The sequence below is a fragment of the Hetaerina americana genome, unplaced genomic scaffold (genome assembly GCF_022747635.1).
Source record: "Hetaerina americana unplaced genomic scaffold, ioHetAmer1.1.p SCAF_6, whole genome shotgun sequence".
Classification (NCBI taxonomy): domain Eukaryota; kingdom Metazoa; phylum Arthropoda; class Insecta; order Odonata; family Calopterygidae; genus Hetaerina; species Hetaerina americana.
The window spans coordinates 81,216,814-81,236,657 of NW_027287205.1; the positions used below are offsets into that span (position 1 = coordinate 81,216,814).

Here is a 19,844-nt window from a genome sequence, read left to right on the forward strand (position 1 = left end):
TCCCAGCTGTGTGCTGATGATGCTATAGCACACTCAGTACTACCAATCAAATGTTATCTTGATGAAGCGAAGTGCTATGGCTAACTCATAACTTCAATTTATTATAAAGTAAAGGGCAAGCCGTGTATTTTGTTTTTATGTTATATCAAGACAGGAAGAACTTATACTTTTCCTTTAATGTGAGTGTTAGAATGGTTACCAATCATAAGCACCATTCACACAACTTTGTCCAAACTGGTTAATATTCATTGAATTACCATTTTATCTCATAAAGAAACTCTAGGCTGTGATCAGAATTTTGTACCGGGTACTGTATTGGTTTTCCCGACTGAGGCCTGGCTATGAAAGTAAATTCAATCCACTTTGTAAAATCAAAAGACTATTATATTTCCATTTCAATGCTAAAAACTTTGAAAACAACATCCAAAAAAGAAGAAACTTTTTTCATTAAGCCATGCAAAGTGTGACGCAAACTTTTATGATTAGTGCAGCATAGAAAGTTGACTCTGGTTACCATTTAGAAATTAGTTAGATGGAAAAGATGAGTTACCTCAATTGCACATCCCATCAATGATGAGCGAGCAAAAGCTTTCTTCATTAATTTGAATAACTCAATGGCTGTATAATCAGATACTTTTATGTTTTCAGTAAGACCTCCTGTGAAGTCTTCCAAAGCTTCGCTAGGAGTGCCACTTGAGAGTGCTCTGTATGATCCATATAATCTGTAAAAAAAAAGTAGCATTAAGGACATGGGAAATGCATCATAAAAGTATGAAAAGGATTGTGATGAACTTGTGAGCTGACATTTCAGTAAAACAATCATTTTTGATAATAAGATAATAATCTGTAAATGAGCTTCAGTGAATCAAGCCGGTTGCATATTTGAATGGCGTTTCTGAGTGATCAACACAATTATTGTGTGCAATGGTGTTTAGCCTGTGAGATTGCTTAACTTGATTGGTTGCTGATGGAATTTCCTAGGCTATTCTTTTTAAGTTTTTGCTATTCATCCTTTTTGATTTCCGTAATTTAGGTACCAAGTTTTTGAGCTTTCATAGAAAGGAACCGACATTGATTTTAAATTAGACAACACCATAAATCTGTGAGTTCTAAAATAATCTGAGGAGAGGGAATAAGATGCCATTGTAGTCTTTGTGGTACCCTCTATTTATAGAGTTTAATATAATAATATAATGATGGAATTACTCAGTGAGATGTGTCAATAATTTTAATTTATACCCCAAAGGCTTCACTTTACTGTTTTTTCCCCATATTTGATGAGATTATTGTGATTATTTTATATTTACGTGGAATTCTAGATATGTGATTATATCCACTTTTACTGGGTAAGCAATTAATTGTTATTCATAAGAATATTTAGATTTTTAACATTTGGTAATGGTTAGGTTTTCTGATGATCAAGCTTTAGTTAGCTGCTGAACAGTTAAAAAATTGAATTCTCATAAGTTCAGTTGAGTTACTTTTATTAATTAAGATGAAAGATTGTTCATTATTTGTTTAATAATGCTGCAAAGCATTTATTTTCATTTAAAGCGACTACTAACTTGTTAATATCATTTTGCAATTCTAAGATGTGAAGTGTTGTTAGACCATGCCTAATTTCCACCATGCTTATGCTGCAGCTGCCAGTTGGAACCCTTCAAAGGCATCTTATAAAGGTTTTAATTTTCAGAAATTAAATGCAACTCCACTGTATTCTATTTTCACTTCAGAGCTGGAACTTTTCAAGGCAAAAAATTTAAAAATGGAAGGAGCCCTATTAAGAAATGTTGATTTGAAAGGGATTTAAATTGAAATCTAGTGAATACAAGTTGAATAGGTAGGAGGTTCCCTCCCAATTGACTATAACCCTAACATGGAGGAAGAGCTTGTGTATTCTGATGACCCCTAGAGCTGTGCTGGTGGGAGCAATCATAATTTGCTCCTGGTAAGGTCACACATGCCAGATAGGTCGAAGGTTAGGAGCCAGATGAAAGGTAGTCTGCACAGGGTCTGTTCCACAGTGAGACAGCTGCAAAGGCATCTGACCCTAGTGGGGCGGCCACTGAGTGATTGAGTCACATTAAAAACGAGAACATGAGTCCTGGCAATGACAGGACTCAGCCAAAGTGGCTGTGTGTCATGCCTGATAGTGGGAAAGGGAAGGTTTCCTTGGTTGTCATCTCATGAAAACCTTACAAAGCACAATCAACAGCAGCAGAACAGAATATCCAGAAGAAGAAGACCAAATTGGTTAGAATAGGAACTTGGAATATTAGGACAATGGTGGGGACAGGAAAATTAGAGGATATAAAGTGTATATGTAAAGAGAAATTATAGATATTTCAGGTCTATGAGAGGTGAGATGGAAGGCTGCGGGGATTACTGGAGTGATAGTTATTCAGTAATATATATTGAAGTGGACGAGAGCAAACAAGAGGTTGCAATAATATTGAATAAAAAGGTAGGAAAAAGCATAGTCTGCATAGAGTAAGCAACAGAGAGAATATTCCTAGTGGAGATAAAAGCAGAACCAATGGACCTTGGTCATTGCTCAGGTATACATGCCACTGAGCAATCATAAGAAGGAAGCAATCGATAGGACATACGATCAGTTAGAGGACATGATCGCATGTTTCTGCGGGCAAACATTTGATAGGGATGAGGGATTGGAATGTAACGGTAGGCAAAGGAAGTGATGGAGATGAGGTGAGGGACTATGATTTAGGTAAGAGGAATGACTGTGGGGAGAAAGAAGTTGAATTCTGCAGGAGACAGGGGTTGGTCATCACCAATACTTGGTTTAGACAGCACAAAAGGCATAGGTATACATAGAAAATGCCAGGTGACTCAGAAAGGTATCAGCTAGATTATATTCTGGTTAGGCACAGGTTTATGAACAGTGTGATCGATTCACACAGCTTCCTGGGAGCGGATGCAGACTCTGACCACAACTTAGTTAATATGAAATGTAGCCTCCGTTTCAAAAAGATAAGGCAGGGGCGCCGGGTTAGAAAATGGAATGTAGAAGCATCAAATGGATTTAAAAGGATGGAGTATCAGCAGGCTGTAAAAAAATCATTGATGCTGGTAAAGAGCTGAGTATTTTTGAAGAAAAATGGGAATGTATCGAGAAAGGGATATCGAAAGTCACAAAAGAATGAGAAAAGAAAATGGAAAAATGTAAACACAGAGTTAAGCAAAAGGAAGTACAAAGAGTTAAATAATAATTTGAGAGGGATAATGAATGAAACAAAAGTAGCATGGTGGAAGATGCAGTGTGAGGATATGGAAAGTTTGCAGAGGAAGGGTGGAATTAGTGCGCTAAACTGCATGGTGGTTAAATCACTGTTGGGGAGTAAGAAGGGAATATTTGTGTTAGAGATAAGTCGGATGAGATAAAATTTGACACAGGAAAGATCCAAGAGAGATGGAAGGGATATATAGAAGAACTATATGGTAAAGAACGTAGGTCAACAAGCTTAGACATTGAAGGGGAATATGTCATAGATGAAGATAGCTTAGGTCCAGGTATACTTGTCAATGAGATAGAAAGGGCATTAAGGGAAATAAAATCAAATAAAGCAGTTGGAGTAGACAACATTCCTGCAGAACTACTAAAAGGTTTAAGAAAATGTGGGAGGAAGATTCTTTACGGACTGATTCGTATTATCTATGAGGAAGAAATCCGGCCAGACGACTCTGTGAGATCAGTGGTGCTGGTTGGAAACCATTATCGTTCAAAGTAAGGTGAAAGATATATTCCTCTCCTGATGTATTCATTGATGACAAAATGTGTAAGACTAAATATAAATGGTGCCTGGTAAGAGAGCTCAATTTATATCAGTATTAGCACTGTCTAGATTAAATATCTAGCAGGCCTGAGTCCTATGATTACTATGGTTAATATACTGTTTACTAATGATAATTGTGATTTGTGTTGAAAATGAAAATTATTCCTATTCGGAAAATACCTTACATGTACCTAGATAATCCTGAAAAAATTGATATTGTCTCTAAATAACATTGCCATTCCTATGCACATTGACAAACGATTCAATTTTTTTCTCAAAAATTGAAATTTCAGCTAAATAATGTGTAGAAAATCTCAAGCAGAATTTTTAACTCAAAGAAACCATTGATTTTTGGATGAATAAAATTTAAATGTTGAAATACTCACTTGGCATAGGCTTTCTCCAATAAAGAACCCCAAAATTCATTGCTATCAGATGAATGAAGGAACCTTGGCATGTTATATTTGATAGGTAGAAAATCATCAACAACTACATCCACCCACTTCCCCAATTGCCAGAATCTGCATGAAAAGAGGAAAATCATATATGTATATTTTTAGTATAACATAGAGTTGACACCATCCTTGGAGTTTATATTTTCTTTAAAATAAATTATCTTCAAGCATAGCTATTACTTATGCTGCCATGATGCCTTCTTGTTTGAGCTTCCACTGAAAAGTTATGTTAAGAATCATTGAAATTCCATTGACATCGTAAAAATGTCAGTGTGCCATGGATTTTTATTACCAGGTACAGTATATTTTATTTCATTCCATTGTTTTTTGGGTCTTGAGTTTCAGTAAATTGTCAGCAGTTGTTGTAGGCAGTAATATGAAACTCTTACAAAGCCATTTGGCATTTGGGGAGATCTTGACTTCTAATAAATTTAGTATGATTAAATTCTATGGAGTGCAATGATCAATCAACATTTTATCAACATATTTATATTAATTTAATGAACACCAACAAAGAAGAAAATGTGAAGTTTCATTTTTTTAAGCTAATTAGCTATTATTAATGTTAATGCTCAGAAGCTTTGTTGAATGCTTTTACCGGCTGTATTTGCGGAAAGGCTTAGTGAATGTTGAAATGTAAATATTTCAATTTTTTTCATGCTGTGAAAGCTGTATACATATGCAGTAAAATGAAAGCAAAGAAATAACATTTTATTACCTACCTGAAGTGGAATATTCCAGCATATTCACCCTCTTTATATGATTGATCATTTGAGATGATGTTAGAAACAACATTTTCGTTCAATGTTATGCTTGCTATTGCAGATATTAGCCAGCAGTCGCCTTAAATTTAAGTTAAGAAAGAACTTTACAAAATATTTCAATCTTAAAAATAAATTTTTAAGCATTGAATAATAGTATTTATAAGAATAAGGTACTGATATCCTTTGACGAGCAATAACTTTGATTGGTGATAAATTTCATTAATTACCTAATTCCCCTTGTAACAGATCAAAACGTGAAACTCCATTTAATATGAAATGTGGATTATTGCATATTTCCTGTGGTGAAAAGAAATTCATTGTAAATTAGATTAGGCTGATCATTAGATTATAAAATTGTTGCATAAAAAGTTTAGAGAGCAGTAAAAGAGTCATGAGCCATTCCATATATATATATATACATATATATATATAGGTGTTTAGATAAAAATCTTTATTCGGGCAAAATTGAGACCAACATTTTCCAAACTGTATAACATATATCTTAGCCTTGAGAGAGCATTTGACAACTCTAGAAGACAACTCTTCATATTCTCTAGTGTGTATAGAGTATCTCCTAGTATAAAAGGTGGAGCTTCAACTAGGACCTCCTAGCAATACCTTCTCTAAAGTGTCCTCAGGTTGAGATAATGCACACATGCCTTAAATCTAACATTTTCAATTTATAAAAACAGTTTTCAACCTAGTTTTATTCTTTATTTATTAAAATTCATTCTAAAAATATTGATAAAGCCAGTAAGAAGTCTTTCAGAGAATCACATGCAGTGAACCATAAGCCTTTGTTTTGGAAGGAACCAGAAAAAATAAAATTGGTTATCTACCACTTAGGGTAGGTTTTGACTGGACAGAGGTAACATCATTGCTTATCCCACAAAATAAACAGAAATAATAAACTATGTAGTTTATGAAGTCCTACTTTAATATTTAACTTAACCTTCCTCTTTCTGGAAAGCCACAAATCTCTAGCCTATCTCACCAACTGACTTCATCTGAAAAATCGTTCTATCTGTCATCAATTACAGTAATACTTTTACATTCCTTAAATGATTTCACAACTGTCTCAAATGTCATAGCATTCTATTGAGTTTAGACCCATTGAAAACTATGCAAAATTCTTGGCCTCTTCCTCCTTCCTGAAGGTCCCTTCGAAATCTGTAGACTGAACCCAACTCTGCCTATTCTCCTCCATTGTCCTTTTAAATGGTTAATTAATGCAAGTATCTAAAGTTTGAAGCTGGCTCGTTTGGACGCCTGGAATTACCGCTATTTGAATTTCCTGTTGATTGATTTTATTTTTCACAGAACTGATCCCATACTAGCAAGGCTGGTTTCAGGACCCTTATGCTTCGTATGTATTGTCTACCCGCAACTTCATACCACTTAATGAACGTCCGCGAATGCACCTGTAGATGGTTTTTCCTTTCCTTTGGCAGGGCTTCCCTGTAATAATTTAAAAGAGGGTACAACTTTATTCCGTCGGCACTGCAAGACAGCAATGTAAAGTGTTTTCTCATACCCACAAGTTTTAACAATTATACTCCTTAGAACTTTTGGATCTGCGTTTTTTGATGCTACATCAAACGTCAGTGCAACCTGATCCATGTTTCCTATTTGCGAAAGTTCCAAATATTATTTTTTTTATTGCGTTGGGGAAAAATTGATGCAACTTGAAAATCTTGTCTTCATATTCTGTTGCCATAGTTTGTGCTTTCTTAGATTCAGTTCTCCTGCGTGAGTCATTGCTCTTCATGAATCTGGAACACCTTGATGTTGATCCTACAAACTCAGCGGTATTTCGGTAAGCAGCAGCTTTTGCTTGTTGAAGAGTCACTGACGCGGTAACTGAAAATCTCGATTTTCTGTGGTCTGATAACCAATTTTCAATGTGCATATACTTTGAAATTTCTTCAATTCAATGTCGTAGTTTGTTCTCTAGGAATAGATTGTTCTGTTGCAGTTGCTGTGTTCTTTGGCGGACGCAATCACCTTTAGATTGAATGCAATATCATAGAAGAAACTGCGTTGTTTTTTTAGCCATGCTCTGCCACGAAATTTCAACATGAAAATAACAATGATGATTTGTAAAAAATGTTTCATTCATAAAGGCATTTCAATATTTAAAAACTTACTGTCATCCTCTTGTTTTTATATTTTCGTTGTTGCGATGATAGTGATGATCCACGATTGTGCTCGTGCAATAACGTCATATCCATTCTGGCTACTTCCTCACGGTTATAGAGCGTTCGATGACCCCTTGCAAATATTTTCGAAATTTTAACTGATTTTCTGGCATGTGCCCCAGCAATAACACCTCCAGCCTTTCGCCCGTGCAATTTATCCATAATTTACGCATGATATGTGAGACATCTCTCTCGGTACATCTTTGGAAGCATGCATTCTTAAAGTAAAATTGAAATTTATTTACGTTTCTACTCGTTTTTTTTCTTCACTTCATATTGTATAGTATATGGTCTTTGTCCTAGCAAGCGATTCGTCAATTGGTTGATTCACTAATCGAACTTTCCGCTGTGCCGATATATGTTAAAGTAAAACTTGGGAAGGGATACTTCTACGGAACAAACATCCCTATTGTTGTTTCCTGGAATTGGTTCAAAGAAAATTACAATGAGTAATACCTAAGGAATACAATGAATAATAAAATGAACAACGTGTAATGTGTTTCAGGTTCAGAATTGATAGGAGAACACATCATAGACGATTTCTTTTCTTCTCTTTCAACAGTTACACATTTCAAATCATCATCGTCGAAAAGTGTAACGTCTTCACTGCCATAAATTAGTTTTGCGACAGATGCACATGTCCCTTCCCAAAAGAACTTAGAAAATACTTAATTGTTTCCTCAACATGTGGTGATTTGCTTTATGCTTTGCTTATATTATTTTTCATAGTGCATTCATGTGTTTAGATAAATAATTAAATACTTAAATAATAATTTACTCACACCTGGTCTTTTCCACGGATCAACTCCCTCTTGACCCAAGGAAATGGAATTTGGTGGGAATTCTGGGTCTTCAAATAATTTAGCCTGAGAAAGGCATTCCTTACGCAGTTTTTCATAATCCTGAATGTCACCTTTTATTTTTGTTCCTGATCCACGCTCTCCAAGCTGAAATATACGAAATGAGTTAAGTCATTTTGAAGTGTTTCTAAAATATTTTCTTTAATATTTTACGCTCATCATAATTGAATTAAGTCTGCAGTCAATTATTCATCTCATCTACCCATGTCTCCCAGAAAATTTAAACAATAAAAATTCATTTGGAAATTATTTTTTTTCCTGGGATAATGTAATCATTACCATGGGCAAGATAACGAAAGAAATGTGTGGTACCAACAATGGTATCATAGATATTGCGAATCTTATTAAATTACTTTTGATAGTAGAGAAAATAATATTTGATAATCGTGTTTTGGTATAATTTACGCTTTCAGACTTCAATTCGTGGAATTGTTTGATGTCCATATCAAATGAGTTTGTAATTTTCCACAGACTTTATTTTAAGAATACATATTCATACACAAGGTTTGTATAAAAATTATCGGAAGCAAATTTTTCTTGAAATGTGCTTGAAGTGCTGAATTCAGGCGGTTGGTTAAGTGTGCGCATCGTCGCAGATCGAAGTGACATTGATAAGGTGACAGTGCACGCCATTATTACTGGTAATTTGGCGATGCTAAATATCTACGCTAAAGTCGTCACGAAGGTCTTGATGGCCGACCAAGAGCAGAGTCGAGTGTCTGCTTGCAAAGATGGACTACCTGACGAAAAATGACATCGCGACGATTCCGCAACCCGCTAACAGTCCCGATTTGTTACCAGCAGACTATTTCCTATTTCCTACTTCCTCGAAGGACACCACCATGGGACATACTAAGTGCCGCCGAAGAAACTTCCTCGCGTACCCTTAAGGGCGTTCCGGAATCCAACTACAAGGGAGCCTTCTAGTCGTGGAAAAGCGGCTGAAAAAAGTGCGTCTACGCTCAAGGAATGTGTGTGTGTATATGTATATATATATATATATATATATATATATATATATATATATATATATATATATATATATACACACAACCATTAACATATAACAAATAAAATCATAGTTTAGAAGCATTGAATTCAGTAGGCAACTAGATTTATACTCAAAACATGGATTCTTTAAATGCTTCTTTGCTAACTACAAACCTTGACTGACTTATACCTTTTAGTAATTTACTTTTATTACTTAAGTTCTTTTCAGTTGTTTTATTTTATAATTAATAATATTTCACCGGCATGTTTTTATTCTATGCAAAGTTGTGTGATTTATTATTGCCTGAAATTAATCTCAATATATTTTCCTACCAGTCAGAGGATACGAGTAGTTTTACTGCTATGTGAGACAGTAACTATTATCTGGGCTCCAAAATTGAGAAGGGGGAGCTTTTACTACACATTTGAATGTTTTTATCGATCAAAAAATAAATGCCAGTGAGCTGATATCGCAGCAAGCATAACACTTAATTATTTGTATAACGGATGAATGTAATTTTCAGGTAATTATGTGCTAATTTAATTTGATTTTGAACATGTCTCTATTGGTACAATCTCTTAGAATGAAATCGACGTTTTCTTTCTTAGGAATCCCATCTGAGTTTCGTGGTTTCACAACTTACCTTGTAAACGTAAGACTTGCTGTCATCAGTTGGCATGTCTACGGAGCTCTGGTCCTGCTAATTATCTTGTAAGATGTGTTCCTGCGGGAAGATGAATAAAGTGGCTGGAAAGTGAAATGAAGAAAAACTCACTTCGGTAGGAGTCTAATATTGTGAGCATATACTAAACGATTGAAACGATATAATTTTTCTTTTAGCCTCCGTTTGTTTGTTTGTCCACCCCTGATAAACCGCCCATGGCTTGAAATTGGGTATCTCAAGAAACGAACCAATTGAGGTTAGCATTGTGACCATGCTCAAGATGGTCGAACCGGTGACCTATTGGCTAACAGACAGGCGCACCTGCCTAGCTACCCGGGCGTTTGCGTCAGTTTTCAGGCATAGTTACTGACACTACAGCGAAGATTCACTTTTGTAATTTTAAATATTCCTCTGTATCTATATGAAGCAAATAGACCATTCACCTGTGGAAACATCAGTTGGGTATAATAAAAAAATAATATTGGTTTGATGCAAAAGTCTAGAAAAAGGTTTATCTAGTTGGACTTTGATCCATGTCAGTTGTGTATAGTTCTCTCAATAATTCAAAAATTTTTAAATCTTTTACCTTGTGAACTTTCTGTCAGATGATGGATGCCTTATTACTTTTTCCTATGAATTTAAACTTCCAAGCTACCCGTAATATATAGCATCTATCTGATAAATATCTGTAGTTGAACTGTCTGCTACTTTTGTTTTGACCCCATCACTGTCTCCAAATCTTCGTTTCAATGAAAAACTGGCAAATTTGATGGTGAATTTTAATTAAGTTTTTTATTAAGAGCGCATTGTGTTATATCGGAGTCTCTCGAAGGTATTCTCGAAGTTTATCGTCAAAAGTAAATTTGTCGCGAAAATACCATATGCTCTAATCAAGGAAAGGAATCATAATATAGCAGAGCATATGATTTAAGCGTGAAGAATTAAAAAACTAGCTACGAATATTGTAAAGATTTTTGAAAAGAATAGTCACTCAAATACCTGTAATTGTCGGTGCCAGCAGCAGCTTTCCGTGACTTCACCTTAGATCCGTGGCTGAATTTATCTTATGCAGCCGGATACAACTGAGGAAGTATCTGCACTCCAGTTTCGATAACCGACACTTATAATTCCCGATGCTATTACCCACATGATAACATTTATTTACAGATTGCTGAAAAAGCTGATTCATGTTTTCAAGGCCATGTCCTGATATCAACGAGCTGATAAAAGACGTTATAACCTCAAAAGAGTTTTCTTGCTCAGCCATGTGCACATTTTTTTGCGTAATTGGGTTGTATTAGTGAACGACAACGGTTATAGAAAGAAGAACATTTGGGTGTGGATCGTTGATTTAGAGGGATAAGCGTTCAAAAGCAGGAGAGAACTGATTACCAAGACTCAGATGAGGAACTCGAAGAAAAAGTCAGCCGGGGATCAAATGTGGTTCTTAGCTTGGTTTAAGAAACCTGGGCGACTGAAGATGTTCGCCCTGTGGATTGGAGGTTTTTGAGACGAGGGTGCGGAGAAGGATGGGAAAAATAAATTGGTTAGAGAGGAAGACGTGGTGATAGATTAGATAAGGCGTGGGATGAGAAGAATGTGGTGTTCGGAGAAATTCGAAGGTGTGAAAAATGTGGGGAGGAGATACCGCGAGCGAAACGTTTAAGGAGTTAAGCTTTCAGGGAAGAGACAATGTTGGATAAAAAAGTAAGAGGGAGGGCTGAGGGAAGGGACAATCCGGACGATTCAAATGATTCATAAATCTCAATGATCTGAGTAAGTTAAGTACTAATAAAAAACAAGATTTGTTAATTTTTTAGAAAGAATCTATCAAGCGTGTTTTTTCTGGTTTTCAAGGACCGTGCAAAAACCTCATCGGTAACGAAGGCTCTCTCTGAAACTTATGATATTGATAAGGTACATTTAAATCGGGATTGTGCACTTCCGTGAAAATTGACGATACGAACACAAAGGACTTAAATTAAATATTTTGAGTAACCTACTCCATAACTTCCTCTTAATCTGATCCAAAATACTCTGTTATAGTCTTCCTCGAGTTCATCTGATTTTGCATTAAACTAATGCGAGGGGTTAATATAAAAACTCTTTTGTTAAAATAGAATTTTCATGCCTTTTTCCTTCTTTCCATCCACCGAAGGGAACTCACACGTTTTATAAATGTCACTAATTTAAGAGCTTCACATTGGTGATGGAGTTTCCAAATAAAAAAATTATCAGTGTTCAGTGTAAATTCAGTGTAATTAACATAATTAATCAGGCCAATATGGAACCCCTGACCCAGTGGAAGACCCGAGAAAACTTCATGAAGCAAATACGCCGGGAAAGCACCAGATCTTACTAATATAATTGAGTATAAGACAATAAAATATTTTCTGTGCGTAGACCGGCTGAGGGATTGACTGGAAAAATCGAAGCCAATACTTTTATTATTGGTATTCTACCCTTTAAGGTAGGTTTTCATTTACATAGGCTTTCACCAGTGCAACAACAATATTTTTCTAGATATTTTAGCACCCTCCAAGCCGCCGCTAGGTTTTGTAACAGGAGACACAGACTAATTTAGACAAGGAAACTGACACCTGCTGCGGGCGGAAAATGTTATTCAGATTCCTTATCGTTCGTGAAAATAAATTACATCTTAAATCTCTTTGTTCTACCCTTAATTTCTCTAATTTTGTTAGCATGATCTCTCCTACCGTACATCGATGGGGCTAATAATACATTTTTGACATTACTACTACAGAGACCTTCCAATTTAAGCAAGAGATTTAGTATGTAATTTAGTCTTCGTTTCGTGAGTGATTCCCAGCCAAGCCGCTCTTAATTTTTTGGATACGCTACTACTTTTCACAAAACAATGTTTCACATATGTAGCTCCTATACGCTGCACGCGATCCAATTCTGCAATTAATCCAACTTCGTGAGAATCCCATATACTTGCAGCATATTCTAAATGAGGCCTAACCAACGACACATAACGTTTCTCTTTGACTTTTCATCACATTTACCAAGTACTCTTCCAATAAATCCTACTTTTTTGTCAACATATTCCCCGTTTGTGTTTCACCTAGGAGAGATCGTGAGTAAGGGTGGCGCCAAAGTATTGAATTGAGTCTACACATTCTATTTCGTCGTTCCCAATGCCGTAGGTGTTCGGGAGGGAATTTATATTTTTCCTAAAATTTATCCTTAAAATTTATACACAATTTTTTAAGTTTAACTCTTATTGCCAAGTGTCTCTCCAGCGTTGTATAGCAATAAGGTCACCTGATAAAACTACTCTGTCCTCTGGTTTACGGATATCACGGTAAATCATTGCATCGTTGGCTATTAAACGTATCTTACTAGTTATTACGGAGTCAATATCATTGACGTAAATTAGGAATAAAAGAGGTCCGATAACACTTCCTGGGGAACTCCTGAAGTAACTTCTACTGCATTTGAGCTAACTCCATCTATCATCACTACTCTTTGAACCCGACCATTCAAAAAGTCTTTAATCCAACCCAGGATATTTTTATCTATGCCATATGCTTCTAGCTTTGTGAGTATTTTACTATGTCGAAGGATTTCTTAAAATCTAAAAAAATTGCGTCCACTGGAAGATTGCTATCATCCGAAATAAGAATATCATGAACCAAAAGCGCAAGTTGTGTTTCATAGGATCTACCCTTTCGGAATCCGTGCTGATTTTTAATTAATAACTTCTGATTATCGAGGTGTATCACGATCGAACTAGCCACTGCATGTTCCATAACTTTGCACGAAATGGATGTGAGGGGGAATGGATCTGTAATTGGGTAATGTCGGTTCCTCCCTGTCTTCGTTTTTGAATATTGGTGTTACGTCAGCCGTTTTCCAATCTTTAGGAATCTTGTGATCTACCAGCGACTTCCTAGATAAAATTTCAATGAGATTTTGGTGAAGACGCTTTGAAAGAAAGAATTTAGTAAGTTAGCCTTTTCCAAACTGCTGGTCACTCTTTCGACTTTATCACTTTTAAGTGAATTAACAGTTGACTTATACCCCTGAACTTTCGGATTCCCTTTCAAATTTCCCGCTACCCTTTTCCGTTTGAATACTCTGAACGCTTTCCGAAATTATTCATTCTTGGCATTCGCCCTAGATATCTTATAATCATAAATTACCTCATTCTTTTCGTCGCTAGAGATATCTTCCCTAATATTTTTCATCTTGGCGTGACATAACCTTTGACGTCGCAATGCTTTTCTTACTTTTGCGTTATACGAGGGTCATCCGGAAAGTAGTACCCGTTCGTGAAATAAAGACACAAAAGTAAATATTAACAAACATAAAAAATTTTATTTGAAAGAGGATACTTTAAACTACTTCTCAACATAATCTCCAAGCAAATTAAGGCATTTGTCATAACGTGTGACAAGTTTCTGTATTCCTGCTGCATAGTCCTTCGCCGCCAGCTCATTGAGATACGCGAGGGACCCATCTTGCACAAATTTTTGCATAATGCAGATGGTGTTTAACAATTTCATGAACAATTGTTCGAGAAACATTGGGAAAATGCTCACAGATGTCATCAATTGTGACGCGCCGATCGTTCCTCACGAATTCGTCAACTGAGCTCACCAGTTGGTCTGTAATGACAGACGGTCTCTCCGAACGCTCATCGTCGTGTGTGTTCCCCCTCCCCATGTTGAAGTTGCGACACCACCGCCGAACAGACGACTCGTCCATTACATTGTCTCCATACACCTCCTTTAATTGGCGATGAATATCACATGGGCGAACGTTTCTTGCATTGAGGAATTTAATCACTGCCCTCACTTCACAACTGGCGGCGTTCTCAATTTTTTTAAACATTGTAAACAATCACAGAAACAACACAGGCAATGCTAGCGTCACGCAACTTGGCTCAGAGAAGGCAGACAAGCCACTGAAGCTATCTGACCTCGTCCAGCGGCTACTCGCATCGTCAGCACTTCATGCGGCACGAACGGGTACTACTTTCCGGATGACCCTCGTATGTTGCCGTTATGTGGTGCCGTGTTATCTTTTATGATTTTACTGGAAATAAAATTGCTGACTGCGTGTAGTTCCACGTATCCTCAATATTTCGGTGATTAATATCTTTCTTAAAACTTGCATTTCAATTCTTTAGCACGCACTTTATTACATTGTAGTCTCCTTCTTTAAACAGGGAAATTTTCCTTTTTGGCTCCTTATTTCTGATCTCATGTAGCGAAAACTTATCATATACTGCCCTGTGGTCACTAATTCCTTTGATAGTTTCCACAGTTAAGACTCTTTCGGTTATGTTAGATGCTAACAAATCAAGAATGTTATCGCCCGTAGTTGGTGATGTGGCAAGTTGTAGCAAAGAGTTCAACGTAAAAGAATTCAATAACGATTTGCAGGTATCTTTGTCTTTACACCCCGTTTTTAAAACTCTATGCGCTCCAATCAATAAATGTGACATTAAAATCTCCACCGATTTTAACGTCGCGATCATTGTGTGGGGATACGAAACCTTTGATTCGCTGATCTAATCCTAGCATTGGATTTTCTTTGTCATCCGGTGGCTTATATAATGCGCATGCATAAATTCTTGTGGATTCAGGACTTTTAATTCAGCCCCAAACGCTTTCCATTATTCCCTTGTCCCTCCCACGAAACATGGCCCGACATCCTAATCTACAACCAGCCCCATCTCTCTGCACTTCCTTCCTTCCTTCATTCTGCCCAACATCCCATCCTTTTTTTTACCCTTTCCTTGTTTTCCTACCATTCTCCCCTCTATTACAGTCTTCCGCATCCTATCGCCAATCAGATTGCTCTGTATCCATCCTTCCTGTCTCATTCGAGTTTTTTCCAACGATTCCCTTTCCCCCCCCCCTCCATACCCAGCACCTCCTCATTTGTTTTCCTTTCTCTTCACTTAACCTTCTTCATCCTTCTCCAAATCCACATTTCAAAAGCCTCCAATCTACGCCTATCATACTGCTTCATTGACGATGTTTCCGCACCGTACAAAACCTCGCTCCATAACAAAGTTTTGGCGAGCCTTTTCTCCCATACCTATCACACTGACTTTCCAATGCGCTCAGAAATGCTTGCAACCTCTTAGTTGAGTGGCAAAACATCCGAAAACCTGATCGGTTTCCATTCCTTTCCCCAGTTTTTCTCACGCCTTTCTAACCGTTAAAGGTGTCTAAAGGTGTTTTGAAGTCCGCAAAGACCTTGAAAATGTTATCTCTGCGCGTGGTGGTTGCCGTATTATACGAGTTATCTGGCGCTTCCTGGAATAAGCTTTCTTCCTTTCCTCTTGCCAAATGCAATTGGCCGTCGGCATACCTGCTCTCGTACCCTCAGCGATGGTGAGTTGCTCCTCTTCTATTAGAGAATAGAACAGGAGCATCTCACATCAAAGCAGATAAGGGAAACAGCATAGTTATTCTGGATAAAGAAAATTACATTAGTAAGTGCCAAGCCTTCATTTCTTCCAACAATTTCGAAATTTTGAAGAAAGACCCCACTGCAGCATACCAAAAGCTTGTAAAAATGCCATAACTTCATCCGTCAAAGTGTTTAGTGAAAAAGAAAAATTCTACCTGGTTAACCCACTACCCCCAAGATCATACGGTTTACCCAAACTTCACAAACAAGACGTACCAATCAGACCTGTGGTAGTCAGTATGAGTGCACCGGCGCATAAATTACCCTTTACTCTAAATTCAGTCTTTCGCCAACTCTCTGATTTTAAACCAAAATTCAGTATAAAAAATTCGCTTTCCTTAGTGGAACAGCTCCAAAACGTTACCCTACCCCCGAACGCCAAGTTAGTTTCATTTGATGTCCAAAATCTTTTCCCCTCCATCCCGAAACAAGAGGCATTATCTTACGCCCACGACATCCTTTCCAATGCTAATGTAGATGGCTCGATTAACACCGAGATATGTAAGCTACTCCAACTTTGTGTTGCCCAAAACTATTTTTTGTTCAATGGAGGGTATTACAAGCAAAAGGAAGGATTAGCCATGGGCTCACCACTCTCCCCACTTTTGGCCGAAATTTTCATGGATAGATTAGAAGAAAAAAATTTTTATTCTAATGAAAAACCTTTGGACAATATTCGATATTGGTTCAGAAATGTCGATGACATCCTATGCTGTTGGACAGGGAGCAATAAACAATTGAAAAAATTCTTTCAATACCTAAACACAGTGCATAATTCTTTAAAGTTCACCATGGAGCCAGGAGTCAATGGGAGAATAAATTTCCTTGACATGACCATCGATTTTCGAGAGAGTAAACACGTGTTTGGGATCTACAGGAAACCCTTTTATACTGACGTGGTGATTCCCGCAGATTCATGCCACCCCGTTTCCCATAAACTAGCCAGCTTCCACTCCATGATAAATAGGTTGATCAAAATCCCCATGCCTAAAGCACATTTTGACCACGAACTAAATATAATTAAACGCATCCCCGTCAACAATGGCTACAAGGAGGTTTTGATCAACTCCTTACTCTGGAAGAAAAGGACCACGCTTGCCAATAACATAACAACCTCCCTACAAATGGTACGGGCCACGGAAACCCGAAAATGGTGCAAAAGCCCCTTCATCAACAACTCATCATACCATCTAGCGAATGCACTCCCGAAGGAGTTATTTAGAGTCTCTTTTTACACCCCCTTCAACATATAGAAACTCCTCTGTAAATACAAGGATACCATCGACAATACAAGGAAGAGTGGTGTGTATGCCATACAGTGCGAGTGTGGTCCCATGTATGTGGGCCAAACGGGTAGGAATTTCTCCAGCCGAATCAAAGAACACGAGAAGTGCACGATTTTAGGTAACACCACATCAATGATCGCCAAACACTTACTCGAGACTAACCACACCTGTGAATTTAAATTAAAAGTGCTGCATGCGTCAAATAAATGCAGAAAATTAGACGCGTTGGAACAATTAGAAATTGTCCAACGAGTTAAGAAGAAAACCCCTCTTCCCAATGACATGCAATTCACTTCGTCCTCCCCCCTCCTTTCCATCAACTTTCGTCAGTAAACTTTGACCACGCGTGACACACAACCGCCCCCTTCCTTGAGTGCTTTCTCCTCCCCCCCCCCCCCGAGTGTGTGAGTTAAGTGGGGGTATTCCACCACCACTCTTCCAGAAGCGCCTATCCTTGGCCTCCAAACCCAGCCCGTCTACTGGTTTCATCCCGGCCACCGATGGTTTATTGGAGACTGCCGCCATCCACCCAATAGGACCACTTCGAACCCTAAAGACTATATATACTCTGTGTGTTTTTTAACAAGGTCAATACGCTGTTTCCGCTATTTCTTGTAACTGTCTCCCTTATCTTTCCCTTTCCCCTCCCCTCCTCTCCCCCCCCTCGTTTCCTACCACGCCCTCTCCACCCCTTCCGGAATGTATATAAGCTTGAACACAATTTCAGTTGGTTACCTGATGATGATGTAATACATCGAAACCCGGTCGTAAATATAAAAAAATTTATCAAGTGGAAAAGTGCTTCAACCAGTTATTCATTCTGAGTACTTTCTACCTCCCTTCATCCCGTCCAACATCCCTATCCTGTTCCTTCCTTTTCCGCGTTTGCCTAACATTCTCCCCTCTATTACAGTCTTCAACATCCCACTGCCGGTCAGTACATCCTGCATCCACTTTTCCTGCCTCCATAGGATTTCCCCCAACAAACCCCTCTCTCCGCCCACCATACCAAGTACTTCCTCGTTTGTTTTCTTCTCTGTCCATTTCACCTTCTCCATTCTTCTCCGCACCCACATTTCAAAAGCCTCCAGTCTACGTCTATCCTCCTGCTTCAATGACCACGTTTCCGCGCCGTAATTAGCTACGCTCCATATCAAAGTTTTTACGAGTCTTTTCTTAACATCCTCACTCAAAGTCCCCGTCATCAACTCCCTCCTCCTCGTGAAAGCCTCTTTGCCTAGCGCAATTCTTCTCCTTACGTCCCTACTACTTTGACCGTGTTGGTCCAAAACACTACCGAGATACGTAAACTGTTCTACCTGCTCTAGTTTTTGCCCTCCTATTTTAATGTTAAGCTTGCCCTTTTTCTTTCTAGAAAATCGCATAACCTTTGTTTTATTAATGTTGATTCTCATCCCATACCTGTCGCACTGAATTTCCAATTCACTCAGCAATGCTTGCAGCCCCTTGGCTGACTAACAAACTAAAGCTTGGTCATCAGCAAACCTAACTGATTTTACGAATTCCCCGCCCACTTTCATTCCTACCTCTAGTTCTTCCCATGCCTCTTTGATCATTTCCTCTGCATACAGGTTGAACAGCAACGGTGATAATGGGCAACCCTGCCTTACACCCCTTCCTAACACTGCCCATCCTGACTCCCCGTTCCCCACTCGCACCTGAGCAGTCTGAGACATGTACAGGTTGTGGATTAGCCTCCTTTCCCTTCAATCTATCCCTATTTTCTGCAATATAATCATTAGTTTTTCCCAATTCACTCTATCAAACGCTTTTTCGAAATCTACGAAACAGTCAAATACCTCCTGGTTGTGCACTATATTCCTCTCGATTAATAATCTCATTACTGCAATGGCATAACGCGTACCTCTCCCCTTCCTAAACCCAAACTGATCATCCCCTAAGTAATCATTTGCCCTACTCTCTATCCTTTTGTTTATGATCCTGAGAACAACTTTAGCTGCGTGGGATATCAAACTTATTGTCCTGTAGTCCTCACATGATGTAGCCTTTACCTTTTTCGGAATAGGAACTAAAACTGATTTCACAAAATCTTCCGGCCAGATTCCTTCCTCATAGATACTACGAATCAGCCCATGTAGCCTCTTCCTCCCACATTTGCCTAAACCTTTCAGTAGTTCCGCAGGAATGTTATCCACCCCCAGGGCCTTATTTAGTTTCATCTCCCTTAATGCCCTTCCTATCTCATCGTCTAGTATGCCTGGACATAAGCTATCTTCCTCTACGTCATGTTCCTTTTCTATGTCTAAATTTGTTGGTCAAAGTTCTTTACTATACAGTTCTTCTATATACTCCTTCCATCTCTCTTGTATCTTTCCTGCGTCAACTATTACCTTACCC

At 37.9% G+C, this 19,844-nt stretch overlaps 1 protein-coding gene across 1 annotated transcript in view; it reads right to left on the reverse strand.

The window, feature by feature from the left end:
* LOC139695474 (calpain-A-like) overlaps nucleotides 1–9,741 on the reverse strand; it is a 91,319-nt gene extending 81,578 nt beyond the window's left edge. Inside the window, exons 1-6 of the mRNA XM_071594260.1 lie at nucleotides 9,706–9,741; nucleotides 7,994–8,158; nucleotides 5,241–5,310; nucleotides 4,972–5,092; nucleotides 4,181–4,315; nucleotides 551–722 (exon numbers count right to left, since the gene is read on the reverse strand). Of these exons, the coding sequence (XP_071450361.1) occupies nucleotides 551–722; nucleotides 4,181–4,315; nucleotides 4,972–5,092; nucleotides 5,241–5,310; nucleotides 7,994–8,158; nucleotides 9,706–9,741 (699 nt within the window). The remainder of the gene's footprint in view (nucleotides 1–550; nucleotides 723–4,180; nucleotides 4,316–4,971; nucleotides 5,093–5,240; nucleotides 5,311–7,993; nucleotides 8,159–9,705) is intronic.
* Between the last annotated feature and the right edge of the window lie 10,103 nt (nucleotides 9,742–19,844).